This window comes from Drosophila suzukii, unplaced genomic scaffold (assembly GCF_043229965.1).
Source record: "Drosophila suzukii unplaced genomic scaffold, CBGP_Dsuzu_IsoJpt1.0 scf_13, whole genome shotgun sequence".
Taxonomy (NCBI): Eukaryota; Metazoa; Arthropoda; class Insecta; order Diptera; family Drosophilidae; genus Drosophila; species Drosophila suzukii.
Window position 1 is genome coordinate 893907 of NW_027255900.1, and position 14570 is coordinate 908476.

Here is a 14570-nt window from a genome sequence, read left to right on the forward strand (position 1 = left end):
TGCCGGACCACAGGCGATGCTGAACTGCGCTGAGGGTGAGCTAACGTGGGTCAGCTGCTAGTGGAGATAGTGTATTACGAGCCCTATTCCCAGAGATAGAAAGTAGAACCGCGGAGTTATGAGATGCGTTGATAACTCTTTTATTCTTCAATTGGAACATGTTCATATACTACTTGGAACACGGAAGTTTAGTGCAATGATTAGTGAAGTGAGCTATATGCTAAAGTAGGTAGGTAGGTCAGGGAGTTTTGATTATGGCAGCCGTTTGTGTAATTGACTTGGCAGACACTGCAAAATGTGCTGACTGCATTGGCCGGTCAGTGTGCCGTTGAGTCGGTGAGACGGTGAGTTAGTGAGACATATAATATGCTGATCAGCAATTCTCATATGCAGTGGGTGCTACTGAGCGCCTGGTACTGTTCCCAACTTGGCTACTGCTTGATTTGTTGGGTGTGGTCATGTTGAGTACTTTTGGGTACGAACAGATACTACGAACAAATTCCAAGGATACCTCCAAGGATTCGAAAGGGATACTACAAACCGACTCCAAGGATACTACAGGGCAACTACAAAGGTGCAATGAAACACATAAAGGACATCAGGAGAACGTTAAGAACACAAAGGGAGCAAACCAGAGCGTCTAAGGTCGTTGAAGGGAGCCCAGGCTTCAGATGAACAATTAAAATCAACGAGCATCATGAGCACACGCATAACAAGGAGCGAAGCGCGCAAAATGATGGCTGCAAACTAGCCGTCCGGAGGATCCAGCCCGGGGCAAGGATGGTCGACAGCCCGGCCTACCCGAACCTCGCGGCGGATCAACGGGCGGGGCGTCCCCGAGCCGGTCATCAGCTCCGACAGCGATGTTGAGCTGGTAGAAGACCCGCGGGTGGAGCAGCGACGATGGCGGCTTCGCAAGGCGGTCAACCGAGCCGACGGCCGCATCCCGACTGGCGCGGCGGAGGTCGAGTGGGCCAGCGAAGAGCCGCCCCAGGACCAGCTGGCTCCCAGTAGCCATGCCGAATCTGTGGCAGCGGCTACGCTGGAATTTCTACGGAAGTGCGAGGCGCGAAGGCGGAGCGAGGACCGGCGGATGAAGGAGATGGAGGAGTCGCCGGAGTGGCAGGCACAACTGCGGGCGGCCGAGGAGGAGGAGCAGCAGCTGTGGGAAAACCCAGGGTACCCACCCACGCCGAGGTATGCGCCCAAGCCCTGCATCCCGCCGCAAGAAGTGGCAGAAGACTGGGCGTCCTCACCTCCGTGGTGGCCACCACAGTGGACGCCAGCACGACCACCCACGCCAAGGTTCGAGCAGCCACCACCGCAGCAGCAGCCACCACAGCAGCAGCAGCTCGAACGCGAGCAGCCACCACCACAGCAGCAGCTCGAGCGCGGGCCATCGACGCCAATGCCAACCGGGAGCGCGACGGTAACCGCGGAGCCTAATGAGCCGCTGGAGCGAGGACCCTGGGTGTGACCTGAGCCCTTGGAGAGTGGCCGACCTCCGCTCAAGCGGCAGCACTCGGCGCCCGAAGTGTCCGAGGTGGTGGAACGTCCGAAATTGTCGCGGACGGTGTCGGCGCCGGAGGGCCAGCGATGGCGAGAGATCGCGGAGCATGAGTGGCCCGAAGGGATCGCGGAGGCACCGGCGGTAAAAAAAGATCGCATCCTGGGCGGCAGGCGCAGCGTGCACGTATGGAGAGAGGGGCGCGCGTTCCGCGTCCGGTTGGGGTTGGCGGGCACGAGAGTGTTCGAGGAGCGGACGAATAAAATTTGAATAAAATAAGCAAAACAGAGTTTGAAAACCGGCATAGGACGGGAAACGCGGCTGAAACTGGGGCCAGAAGTAAGGGGCATACATGGCAGCTCCGGCATCCTGAAATTCATATTGGGTTAATACAGGAAGCAGCCAAACGATACAAAAATACTCACCTGCAGCGAAGCAAATGCGAAGTCCTCTCCGCACCAGCTCTCGAGTGTTGCCAGCGTGAAGCCAGGCTCAGCCGGCTGAGGATCCGTCTTTTCATACTACTATGACTGCGCAATGCGCAGGGCAGTAGTGCTAGCAGTGAACACGACTCCATCGGAATCCACCGGCCATACACCGGCGATTCTTACACAGCGCAGGGAACCGCGTCTACCCAGCAGCCTATATGATAAGGAAACCCTAGGCGCTCGAGTCGACGCCAACAAACTGAGGGACGTATTTGAGATCGGACGGCGAAATATGGAAAAAGCATCCCAGGACCAAGCCGGACACACTATAATCTGAGAAGGAGGCAATGAAAGGAGGTATGGGCCAAGGAACATCACCTGTCCAAAGCGGCCGAAAGATTCACTATAAAACTGGCCCCGAGGTACAATGGCCCTTAGCAGGTTGTAGATTTCGACTCTCCGGTGACGTTGGCGAGCTTAAGCAACAACAAAACGAGCAGACGGCAGACACATCAGATCACTAACAAGAGGTACAAAGCGGCAGGATTAAGCGTCAGGGGGAAGCGAGAGTTAACCAGGCGCAACGCAAGAGAGATACGCACTAGGATTTCACATTGATCCAGACAGCGAGGCGACAGGATTATGCGTCTGGACTAAGCGAGAGTCATCCACACGCCACGCAGAAAGGACATACCCGACGACGAGGCAACGGTTTCAGCGTAGGGCGCGAGCCAGAGTCAACCGATTACGCCACGTAGAAGGGAGTATACGCGGAGGGAGGCAAGCAACACAAGTCGGGCAGTCCAGAAACACAGTATCATCCGGAGATTCTATTCGGAATGCTCGTCTAGTTGTTACCCGATGAAACATGCATTGCTCCAACAGTTAACAGAAAAAAGCCACGGGCAAACCCTGGAATGAAAGAGAAGTAAATGCCGGTTCAAACAAAAGTGCAACTCACCACCGGCAGAAAAACCCTGCTACCTAAGATTAAGGACAATGAATGGCATAGGCTGGTAGGAGCTGAGAAAAAACCGAAAACTGTACGGGCAGAACCATTTCTGCCAATTCACAATTACCCAGGAAAGGGGGCGCCTCGATAGGCGATTGAAACTGGACGGTAGTGCGATCGATATGCACACGCAAAATGGAATTATCGGCATAAGGTGGAAATATCGCAACGGGCAGGTGGCAACGCTTCACCGTCGGTATCGATAGTCGATGAATCATCGATCACGCACGGATGATGTGACCAAACGGAGGAATTATGGAAAGGAACATGTAAAGTATCGGCGCGGGAGATTTTAAGTTGCTATGCGGAGGACGACCAGAGCTGTATAAACTCAATGGAGCAATGAGGGAGCGCCGGGGAAATCGGCATCGCCTGGGCTCGAAGGCTAGGATATGCAAGGAAACGCCGTAGAGTTGGAACGAGCTATTTAATGATTCTCGAAGTAAGCGGGGGAATGTGAGGAGTTGAATAACTCCCCACAAATCTTAGCAGCAGCAGCAACAGATGGCCGGCCGCTTACCAGATACTCGGCGAATTCGCTTAGTAACTGCGCGGCGAGGAGCAGTTGGAGAAGAAGATAGTTTGGAGACCAATGTGGTAGAAGAAGAGAGTTTGGAGACCAGGGATGAAGAATGAGCGAGTTTGGAGACCAAGGATGGAGAATGAGAGAGTTTGGAGACCAAGGTGCGCAAAATGAGAGAGTGAAGACTTGGCGGGCAGAGCGAGAGTGCCGTGTGCAAAACGGAACAACGGAACTCCACCGGACTTTGGTCTCTGCCGTGAACTTTGGAACGGGGGAAGTAGTGCCACTTTTCGGCAGCGAAGCAGCACACAGGCGTGCCACATGCATCACCGGAACCAGCGGGACGGCAGCATTGGGGAGCATTGGGGTTGGGAGATGTGCGTAAAGGACAAGTGGGTCAAACAAGAGCCACGGACTTAGGACCCGGAGTGGGGAGATTCTTCGGGATGTGCGCAAAAGGGATCCCGGAGGCCGCTGAACTCCGGCAGCTGGATCAGTCGATCACAAGGAGTTAAACCATCAAGACAAGTCAAGAAAGTGAACAGTCAACCAAGTAAACTTCAAGGAAGCCACAACCAGGCGAGTCGTCGGAAGCAGCGCCGTGGGAAGCCTACAAGGAGCCAGATCGGATTGGGACACCAGGAATCTCCGAATTGAGACACAAGTTGCTGAGGTCCGTTCGTCTACGCTAGGGAGAGCAAGGTTTGTTCAGCCTTGTCTGAGAACGGTGACGTGAACATACAATCTTCTGAGCTAGCGAGCAGACCAACAAAATCAGTAATGTATATTGCTAGTATTTGATTAAATTGGTTCAGGATAAATTCGTCCGATCGGCAAGAGTAATCATAATCAAGGTAAGCATAAAAAAATCTTAGCGTCGGAAGTAGTTAGGATCATTTACAAAATAAGATTGGCAGAGTTTCATGTCAATAGCTCTTACACTGAACTGAGCTTCAAAGCAGACTAATTTTGTTAGTTATATCCTAAAGTTTCTATAAAATCTATAGGAAATAAAAGACCAATTCGGGAGGGTTTTAAACGCTGGTTTTAAGCTAAGCTCGCACACGCTGGTGAATCAGATGGACATGAGTATGTCGACACTATCAATTTTGGTTAAGAATATTCAGAATTTAAAGGGTCGCAATCGTGTGCTCCTGCGTTACAAACTTCTGACAAAAATTAATAAAAAATTTTATTTATTTTACAGTTCCGGTGCAAACAAATGATGCAAGAGCTGCTGTCCGCCAAGTGTGCTGCCCAAAAGATTGAGTGCCAAAAAATAGAGATCGACGAACTTCGCCGCGAATTACTAAATCGTAGCATTGCCTTAAATGCGTATGATTGTCAATATCAGCAGCTTATGGTAAGAAAACTAAACAAATGTTTAATTTGTTTACCTGTTAGTCGTACAGAAATCGGCTATTTTGTATTCGTTGGAAAGTATGTAACAGGTAGAATGAATTTTTGCCGAACACATAAAGAATAAAGTGTATACAATCGTGGCCAAGATCACCAAAGGTGTCGATCCTGCCATGTCCGTCTGTCCATCTGACATTTCGTGTGAATCGTGTAATCTCGGAAACATAAGGTTAGAGAGTTGGGAGTAAGCATAAAGACTATAGGGCCTACTGCGCAGCCCAAGTTTCTTATGCCAATCCTACTAATGAAAACTGAAATGTATTTGTATCGTCAGTAGCCTTCGTTACAAGAAGTTATTTGAATTTAGTGGTGGTAGGATTTTTACCATTTGGAAAGATTGGAATTAACGAGCAAAATAAAACAGAAAAAATAAATTTTAGCATTATGGGCGTTATTGGCAATTAAAGTTTTCGCCGCTATGTGGATCTGTGGCACCTCATGTTATGGAAGCGCCAACAGAAACGTGTCAAACTGACTAAGAGAATCAGCGACCGACAAACGAGAATTATTTGTATTACACTCGCAAGGTGACCCCTTATAAAACACTTAAACAGTGTGTTCGGACTTAAAGCTTCTTATAGAACACACTTAATCTTTTCGATAAACTATAATGTTTAAAGGACGAGTCTACAATGTAAACATGGTTTTTGAATGTTTGACAATGATGCTAGCGTCTAAGCACACTATAAACAATACTTCTTGCGCGAGCTTGGCTACATTTTGTCAAATTTTAAACCCCACACATTCACAATAAAGAATTTGGGCATATAATGATTATACCCCATTACGAATGGCGAAATTAATAAAGGAAGACGCTTAAGTGTCCACAAAGGAATCGATCCAGTCTATATTCCGTCTGGTGGCGGGCTTCAATTCCGATTTCACTTCCCAAATCCGAGATCTGCTGCAACTTGAAGCACTTTGGTCAAACATCCTTGTTAATATATATAATATGCTGATCAGTAATAGTCATCTGCAGTGGGTGCTACTGAGCGCCTGGTACTGTTCCCAACATGGCTAATGCTTGATTTGTTGGGTGCTGGTCATGTTGAGCACCCTTGGGTACGAACACGTAAGCTTCTACAACTTTATTTTTTGTTTAAAATAAAAGCTTATGCTGAAACTGTCCCATCTCGTTGTATATACTAGCAAGTCCGTCTGTCGGTCTGTCTGTCTGTCCGGATGAACGCGGAGATCTCGGAAACTATAAGAGCTCGCCTATTGAGATTTGGCATGCAGACTCCTGAGCTTCTTTCGCAGCGCAAGTTTATTTCAGCAGCGTGCCACGCCCACTCTAACGCCCGAAGTAGACACTTCTGCGTCACACCGCGGGACAAGGGGGTAATGAGCCCTTGTCGCTTGCAGGGCCACGCTTTGCTGGCAGGACGTTCGCGTCGCGGCAATTGTAACGATGCACAGTGGATCCGCTTGTATGGAAGAGCGGCCAAAAATACTAATAATGGTCATAACGTGCTGAAATTTATAACAATAATTTAGCAAATTTGTCTAAACATATAGCAACAAAAATCGGACTTATCGATCGGCTATATCCTATAGCTCCCATAGGAACAATCGATACCGAATTATAAAAACATATTTGTTTAATCTAATTTATTACGATTTTGGTATGGAAGATATTTTTCGTAGTTATACATATTCTTAAAAAACTAAAATAAAAATCAACAAACAAAATATAAATGAAACAAAAATTATAAAGCATCATCAAGTAATTCGTAGACAGATGTAAGGAAGATTTTAGGAAGTTGTCTCTGTCCTGTTAAAAATTGATAAATAGTTCATGACATCTGTGTTTGTTAAAGTACGAGATACTTTCCGACTGTGTTGAAGTCTACATTTTTTTAGTTCCTTGTTATTGGACTCTGCTGCTTCCTCTGAAAGCTCTCCTATCGACACTAATGCATACTCTATTACAGCTGAACCATGAATTAAGACCTTATGGACGGTAGCCGGTAAATAGTACCATGGATATGCAGCTATAAGATATTTGGCTGTATCCAGCGCGTAATTTTCAAATTTCTCCACATTAATTTTGAATCCCGATGCCATGGCTTGCAATAATGTTGCACATCTGTGAATCAAAGATGCATCGATTCCTGTTATTTCGGAGCTCAAATCTGCATTACAAAAGAATTTCCTTGCGATATTTCCGTCGTTTGAAGATCCTCTACCTCCATCTCTAGGTTTGTCCACCAGTATTCCCATTTTTTCGCGAAATTCCTCCTGAATGTGTTTCTTCCTGTTCAATACTTGCATCTTCTTTTCTTCATCGCGTACTTGCCACATTTTGACCTCTAGCTTATTTGAAATATGTAAAAAATATTCAAAGAAGCGTATATAAGAATGTAGTGGAGATAAGCCAAATTCGTAAAATCTTGGGCGAACTTCTTTACTCAAACATTTTTGTATATTGTTCATTTCTGTTGGCTTTGCTCCACATATATAACACGTTGCCGAGGATGATTCGCTGATTGCGTTGCACACCTTTCCATCAACCATTGAAAGATGCAAGCTATGGGTAATAACAACTTTTTTATTAGAGACGCTTAATTCTTTTGGCTTTAATTGTTTAATTTTTGCGTCAAAATATTCTGCTTCGTCTTTCGACACTTTCGCGGTCTCTTTCTTAAATTGAAATCTTATTGGTCGACAGTAACGAGTCGATGATGGCCGGGGGTTTTTCCAAATTATTGTGTTATCTATTTGAGTAACCAGTTGGAGAGGTACATAGGATGTTACAAATAAGCTTCTGTCGTCCAAATCACCGTTTGAAAACTTTTGCTTATACTCGCTATGCCCTGTACTTCCATCGAAGCCCCATTTTCCAATTAAAGTTAAATTCGTAACTATATTTTCAGGCATAGTTTCAATGATGTTATTTTGAAGCTCTATTATACTAGATGCCGTATTGTCTAGTAAGCTTTGTAGTTCGACTTCCGCACGAGATTCGTCTATATAAATACCATCAGGGTATCTTATTTTTTTGAGACTTAGTAATCTTTGGTAACTGGGAAAAAATTCAAAGGATATTTTGCTATTTACAAAGTTTCTTATCAGCAAATATTGGTGCTTCGTCATGGAGGTCTCCATTAAAAGCGAAATAACTTCCATGGGATCTGCCGGCAGGAAATTTTGATTTCGATCATCATTACGTAGAGAAGAAACAGCGGATTCATCTATTTTAATGAGCTGACCGACACGTCGTCGCTTTGTTCTCTCTGAAGCCTCCTCAAATTCAAGTTTAGGACGGCCCCGATGAGCACTTTCCTCTATTTGATTTGATTTGCAATAGGGGCGTTTTATTGAAATTGATTCTTTTGTATTAAGCCATCCAGATTGATATTTAATAACTGCAGATTTTGTCCGTTTGTAATTTTTCCAAAAAGTTACAATTGTTTTGCAGAGGTTCTCAATTTTATTGGATATTTCGCTCAACTCTGGAATAATGTAGCCGTTGTTTTCAATATCCGCTTGCACATCGGAAATCAATTTCCTCATTTTTTCGGCTTTGGTTCCATTACCTGTGCACCACATATTAAAAATATGCAGACGTGGAAAAACACATTTTTGCGATGCACCTATCAAAATCCAAAATCAAAATTTAAATAATAATTTACAAATTAATATTTTTGCAAAAACACTAACCACTAAAGACGAAGACAAAGCAACAGCGCAAAAGCGCAACAGCACAATAAGCAAAGACTCACCTTTAACTGATTTAGTAATATTAGTAGAAAACACACATCGGCAAATTTCGGCAGCTAATTTTAAAATATTTAGTAACCTAAAATAAGACGATCACAAAAACATACAAACCAAGTTCTGGGATTTCTTGGAACATAACTAAAAGTCTAACTAAACATAAAATATACTTTAAAAAATACACAAAAAAGGGTTATTCGATGAAATTAGTTTTACGAAAAAACTTTTTCAGGAAAGTTAATTATTAATATCTCAATTTAAAGTAAATACCTTCATTTTCATAATTCATGTTAAATTATTCAAATCGGAGCACTGCAGCGTACGTCTGATCACTTTAAAGCGCGAATTGAAAGAGAGAAATAACTTCCAAAGCGCAGCTGCGTTGCCAAAATGAACACGTGTTCACGATTGCAAATCTATTTTTAGAAAGTACCGTTAGATTTCTAGTAAAATCCGGTATGCCAAAGAGAAGTTTGGACTTTTAAGAGACAATTTTGATACATTTTGCTTAAAAAATATGTCATCAAATTTTTTGATTTTTGGCCTCTGACGGAACCACTGTGCGTTCAGAGGAGTAGTGACCATTAGCATACAATGGAAAACTAGTGAAATGTGATAAACTAGCCAATCAAAACCAAAGTTAACTTATTCATAACCAAAGGTCTATAGCCCCGTACAAGACAATTGGGGATCAAATGAAAATCAAAACCTAAGAAATAGTTAATCCTCGAAGATACTATATGATTGAAATATGCATTAAAATTCATTTCAATAAACCGAATCGAAAGACAAAGTGTGAAACGTGATGTGTAATTAGAGAAAACGAATACTATACATATATATTGAGTTTTTCTTAGTGAACTAATGTACTTACGAACAGCAGGTGCATAAAGCGAAGAGTGCGGTAAGGATAGTAAGAAAAGTTTGGTTGCACATATCAGCTATAAATAAAGTCCTTTATTATTTAAATTAATCAATATAATTTTAATTTAGTTAATTTAAATTCAACATCATGTCAAACTTCCTGATCAAAGCTAAAATTATCAATAAAATATAATTTTAATAAAATAAAAATTAAATCGAAAATAAGCATAAAAATAAAACACTGTAAATATCCAACCATGTAGAAAATAAACTAGATTCAAATAGACAATAGAAAACAAAATGAAATTATCAGTTTCACCTCAAACTTCTTGGAGATAAGACGTGTTACCTCTGAGCTCCCGTAGTGCTAATCGCCAACAGCAGCGCCCGCTAGCTTACTAGCAAAAAAACAAACAAGTGCACAAAACAAAATTCGCAACAATCAAAAACAACAAACACATCAAACACAAATCCACGTGCCGGGCGCCAGCCCAATAAAAACAACAACAATGGATAAACCGCCTGACATAGGTAGAACATCACTATACAACAAACACCTAGGCGAACCAAAATACATTGTAATCAACAGAACCGACAATAAGTCTTTTGAAAATGTATCACCCTTTCTAATTAATTAAAAAAACCATCGATTTCGCATGCGGAGGAGAAGTGGAATCATGCAAAAACACTCGATCGGGCTGCTTATTGGTTAAAACTAAGAACAATGTACAGGCAAATAAGTTACTTAGAATTACAAACATGGCAGACATTGAAGTAAAAGCCACCGAACACAAAACTTTGAACTTTTCTAAGGGGGTCATATACTGCAACGAATTAATTAATTATTAATATCTCAATTTAAAGTAAATACCTTCAATTTCATAATTCATGTTAAATTATTCAAATCGGAGCACTGCAGCGTACGTCTGATCACTTTAAAGGGCGAATTGAAAGAGAGAAATAACTTCCAAAGCGCAGCTGCGTTGCCAAAATGAACACGTGTTCACGATTGCAAATCTATTTTTAGAAAGTACCGTTAGATTTCTAGTAAAATCCGGCATGCCAAAGAGAAGTTTGGACTTTTAAGAGACAATTTTGATACATTTTGCTTAAAAAATATGTCATCAAATTTTTTGATTTTTGGCCTCTGACGGAACCACTGTGCGATGGTTACTGCGATGCCGGACCACAAGCGATGCTGGAGCTGCGCTGAGGTTGAGCTAACGTGGTTAGCTGCTAGTTGAGGTAGTGTAGGGTAGGGTTACAAGCTCTATTCCCGGAGCTGGAAAGTAGAAACGTGGAGTTATACGTTGCGTTGATAACTGATTTATTCTTCATTTTACGGCCGGTCATGTTGAGCACCCTTGGGTACGAACACGTAAGCTTCTACAACTTTATTTTTTGTTTAAAATAAAAGCTTATGCTGAAACTGTCGCATCTCGTTGTATATACTAGCAATCCAGTGTCCGGCGCAGTAACCCTACCCAGGCCACGACAACCCTAGAGGATATGTTCTGCTCGCGACCGCCAATGTATCATGACAAGGTCCGGCCGGTGAATTACAAACATGTGGCGCTGTAATATTGGGTGGGCAAGAAAGTCATGTCGTTTTTTTTAGTAATCGTTTTTAATCTAATTTATTTACGACTAATCGAGCACCAGGGTCACACTTTTTAGTATCGTTTTAAAGCTTATTGTCTTAGGTACTATCGACGAAAATTTGGTAATTATTCGATAACATTTGTGGAAGCTATAGCAAATTAAACATGGAGGACCAAAGTGAGCATTTTCGGCATATTTTGCTTTTTTACTTCCGAAAAGGAAAAAAAGCGGTCGAAGCTCGCGAAAAATTGTGCGAAGTGTATGGTAAAGATGCCATGAGTGATCGCCAATGTCAGCGCTGGTTTGCCAAATTCAGGCTTGGAGATTTTGGAGTTAAAGACGCCCCACGTTCTGGTCGACCATCGGCCGTTTTTGACGAACAAATTCAGGCTTTGCTGGATGAAAACCGGCGCTATTCAACGCGGGAGATGTCAGAGAAGCTCAGTGTGTCGCATACAACGGTTGAAAACCATTTGAAGAAACTTGGCTACGTAAGCAAGCTCGATGTTTGGGTTCCGCATAACTTAAAGGAAATTCACCTAACTAAGCGTATCAACATCTGCTATTCTCTGCTGCAACGGATTAAAAACGATCCTTTTTTGAAGCGGATCATTACTGGCGACGAAAAGTGGGTTGTTTACAATAATGTCCAACGAAAAAGATCATGGAGCAAGAAAGATGAGCCAGCCCAAGCCACATCAAAGGCCGATATCCATCAGAGGAAAGTTATGCTGTCTGTTTGGTGGAATTGGAAGGGTGTAGTGCACTTTGAGCTGCTGGGACGGAATGAAACCATCAATTCAGATGTGTACTGTCGCCAGCTATCCAATTTGGCGGAAAAAATTAAAGAAAAGGAGCCGGCACTAGCTAATCGCAAGGGTATAGTCTTTCACCATGACAACGCTAGGCCCCACACACCTTTGGTCACTCGGCAAAAATTAACGGAGCTGAATTGGGAAGTGCTACCACATCCACCTTATAGTCCGGACTTAGCACCTTCAGATTACCATTTGTTTCGCTCTCTTCAAAATTTTTGAATGGTAAAAACTTTGATTCAGATGAGGCTGTCGAAAACCACTTGTCTCGATTCTTTGCTGGAAAAGACCAAAAGTTCTTCGAGCGCGGAATTATGCAGCTGCCCGAAAGATGGTCATTAGTGGTCGAACAAAACGGCCAATACATAATTGATTAATTATAAGTCCTGATATAAATAAATCATCTTTGAAAATATTGAAAAAAAACGACATGACTTTCTTGCCAACCCAATAAAAATGGCAAAACGAAACGACGCAAAGCGAGGGATAGGTGTATCCTCTTTGTAAAATATTAACCATTGTTATTAGTTCAGCATAATGTTTTCAATGTTTGAAAAAAATAATAATATCATCCATACATTCATGGCAAGTTTTCCCTACTTGTTCAACCAAAAGCATTCGTTAAAACTAAAATTGACGGATATTTCTACGTCGGCGAGTCCAGGATTTTTTGGCCCAAACTTGATCAATTTTTATTGACGGATATTTCTACGTCGGCATATTCAGGATTTATTGATCCCAAACTTTTCTTGCTACTTTCCACAAATATAGTATCTGTGCTTTCGTAACTTTTACAATCAAAATTTTTTTTTATTTTTATTTATTTCATAGAACAAATGGCAAGTCTCGAGTATATTTATATAGTGATATTTAATAATTTAATATCCATGAACTGTAGATCCTTTTTGTAAATTGATAATTAATTTTATTTCATTTGGAGCGATGGATCAACGTCAATTAGCTCGAGGGGTTGTTTTTTTTATTGGTATTCTGATTATTGTTTTTCCAAAAATTTCTATTCTGTGGCCAATTATTATCCTCCTCTCCTTCATGATTTTGTTTCGTAAAATTGTTAACGCGGTAAAATTCTGCTGACTCTGAATTTCATTGCAGTTTTTGCAGCCGTTTTTCAACCTGCGTGTTGTATTGGGTCCTCGGTGAACTTCGGTAATGATTTGATTACTTCAAGAGTGGCTTTACATATTAATTTACGTTACTATATTTGGTCAACTTCTTGAATTTTATAGTCTTCTACTTCGCTTTATTGAACATTAATTAATCTATTAATTAAATAATTCCTCAGTTAAGTTACTGGCTGTGGCTACGCCACCTGCAGAAAAATTAACAAAACATCCGGTTGTCATTGTTACAGCATAAGCTTTTATTTTAAACAAAAAATAAAGTTGTAGGAGCTTACGTGTTCGTACCCAAGGGTGATCAACATGACCAGCACGCAACAAATCAAGCAGTAGCCATGTTGGGAGCAGTACCAGGCGCTCAGTAGCACCCAATGCAGATGACTATTACTGATCAGCATATTATAAGTCTCACTACCTCACCGACTCAACGGAACACTGACCCATTCAGCATATTTTATAGTGTCAGCCGAGCCAACTCTGACCTACCTACCTGCCTACCTACTTTAGAATATAGCTTATTTCACTAATCATTAGACTAAACTTTCGAGCTCCAAGTAGTATATAAACATGTACCAAATGAAGAATAAATCAGTTATCAACGGGAATAGAGCTTATAACCCTTGTAACGAACTTGTTCATACCCAAAGGTACTCAACATGACCACACCCAACAAATCAAGCAGTAGCCAGTAGACTAACTGACCGTCTCACCGACTCAACGGCTCACTGACCCGCCAATGCAGTCAGCACATGTTGCAGCGTCAGTACCAGGCGTTCAGTAGCACCCACTGCATATGAGAATTGCTGATCAGCATATTATATGTCTCACTAACTCACCGTCTCACCGACTCACCGTCGCTCAGACTCAACGGCACACTGACGCACCAATGCAGTCAACACATGTTGCAGTTTAGCTGAGCCAACTGCACCATAATCATAATTCCCTGACCTACTTTAGAATATAGCTTATTTCACTAATCATTACACTAAGCTTCCGTGTTCCAAGTAGTATATAAGCAGGTATCAAATGAAGAATAAATCAGTTATCAACACACCTCTTAACTCCGCGGTTCTACTTCCTACAACTGGGAATAGGGCTCGTAATACACTATCTCAACTAGCAGCTAACCACGTTAGCTCACCCTCAGCGCAGCTCCAGCATCGCCTGTGGTCCGGCATCACAGTAACCATCGTTACCATTGCCGCAACGCGATCGTCCTGCCATCAAAGCGTCCCCGTGCCAGCGACAAGTGCTCATTACCCCTTGTCCCGCGGTGTGACCCGGAAGTGTCTACTTCGGTTAGGCACAAACAGAACTGATTTTTGTGGTCTGCTCGCTACGAGATTCGTGCGGCTAGCTCAGTATATTGTATGTTCGTCCCACCAAATTTATATTAACGTGACCGCCCAGTAGCTCAGTGAGAAAGCACAGAATTCACGGGTTCGTATTGGGTTTAATGCGGGTATATTATTACAAGTCTTAGTAGCTTGGTTGGCCTTGACTCGTTGCTTGTGACCTTCGGTACTTCCGACGGTCCTAAT

At 42.8% G+C, this 14570-nt stretch overlaps 1 protein-coding gene across 3 annotated transcripts in view; it reads left to right on the top strand.

Moving 5' to 3' along the window:
- Positions 1-14570, top strand: part of LOC139354692 (polyamine-modulated factor 1-binding protein 1-like) — a 201196-nt gene that overhangs the window by 98356 nt on the left and 88270 nt on the right. For 2 of the 3 annotated variants that reach the window (XM_070998935.1, XM_070998933.1), the window contains exon 2: positions 4678-4833. The exons of the other annotated variant lie outside the window; for it this stretch is intronic. In XM_070998935.1, the coding sequence (XP_070855036.1) occupies positions 4678-4833 (156 nt within the window). The remainder of the gene's footprint in view (positions 1-4677; positions 4834-14570) is intronic. 3 annotated transcript variants of the gene reach the window in all.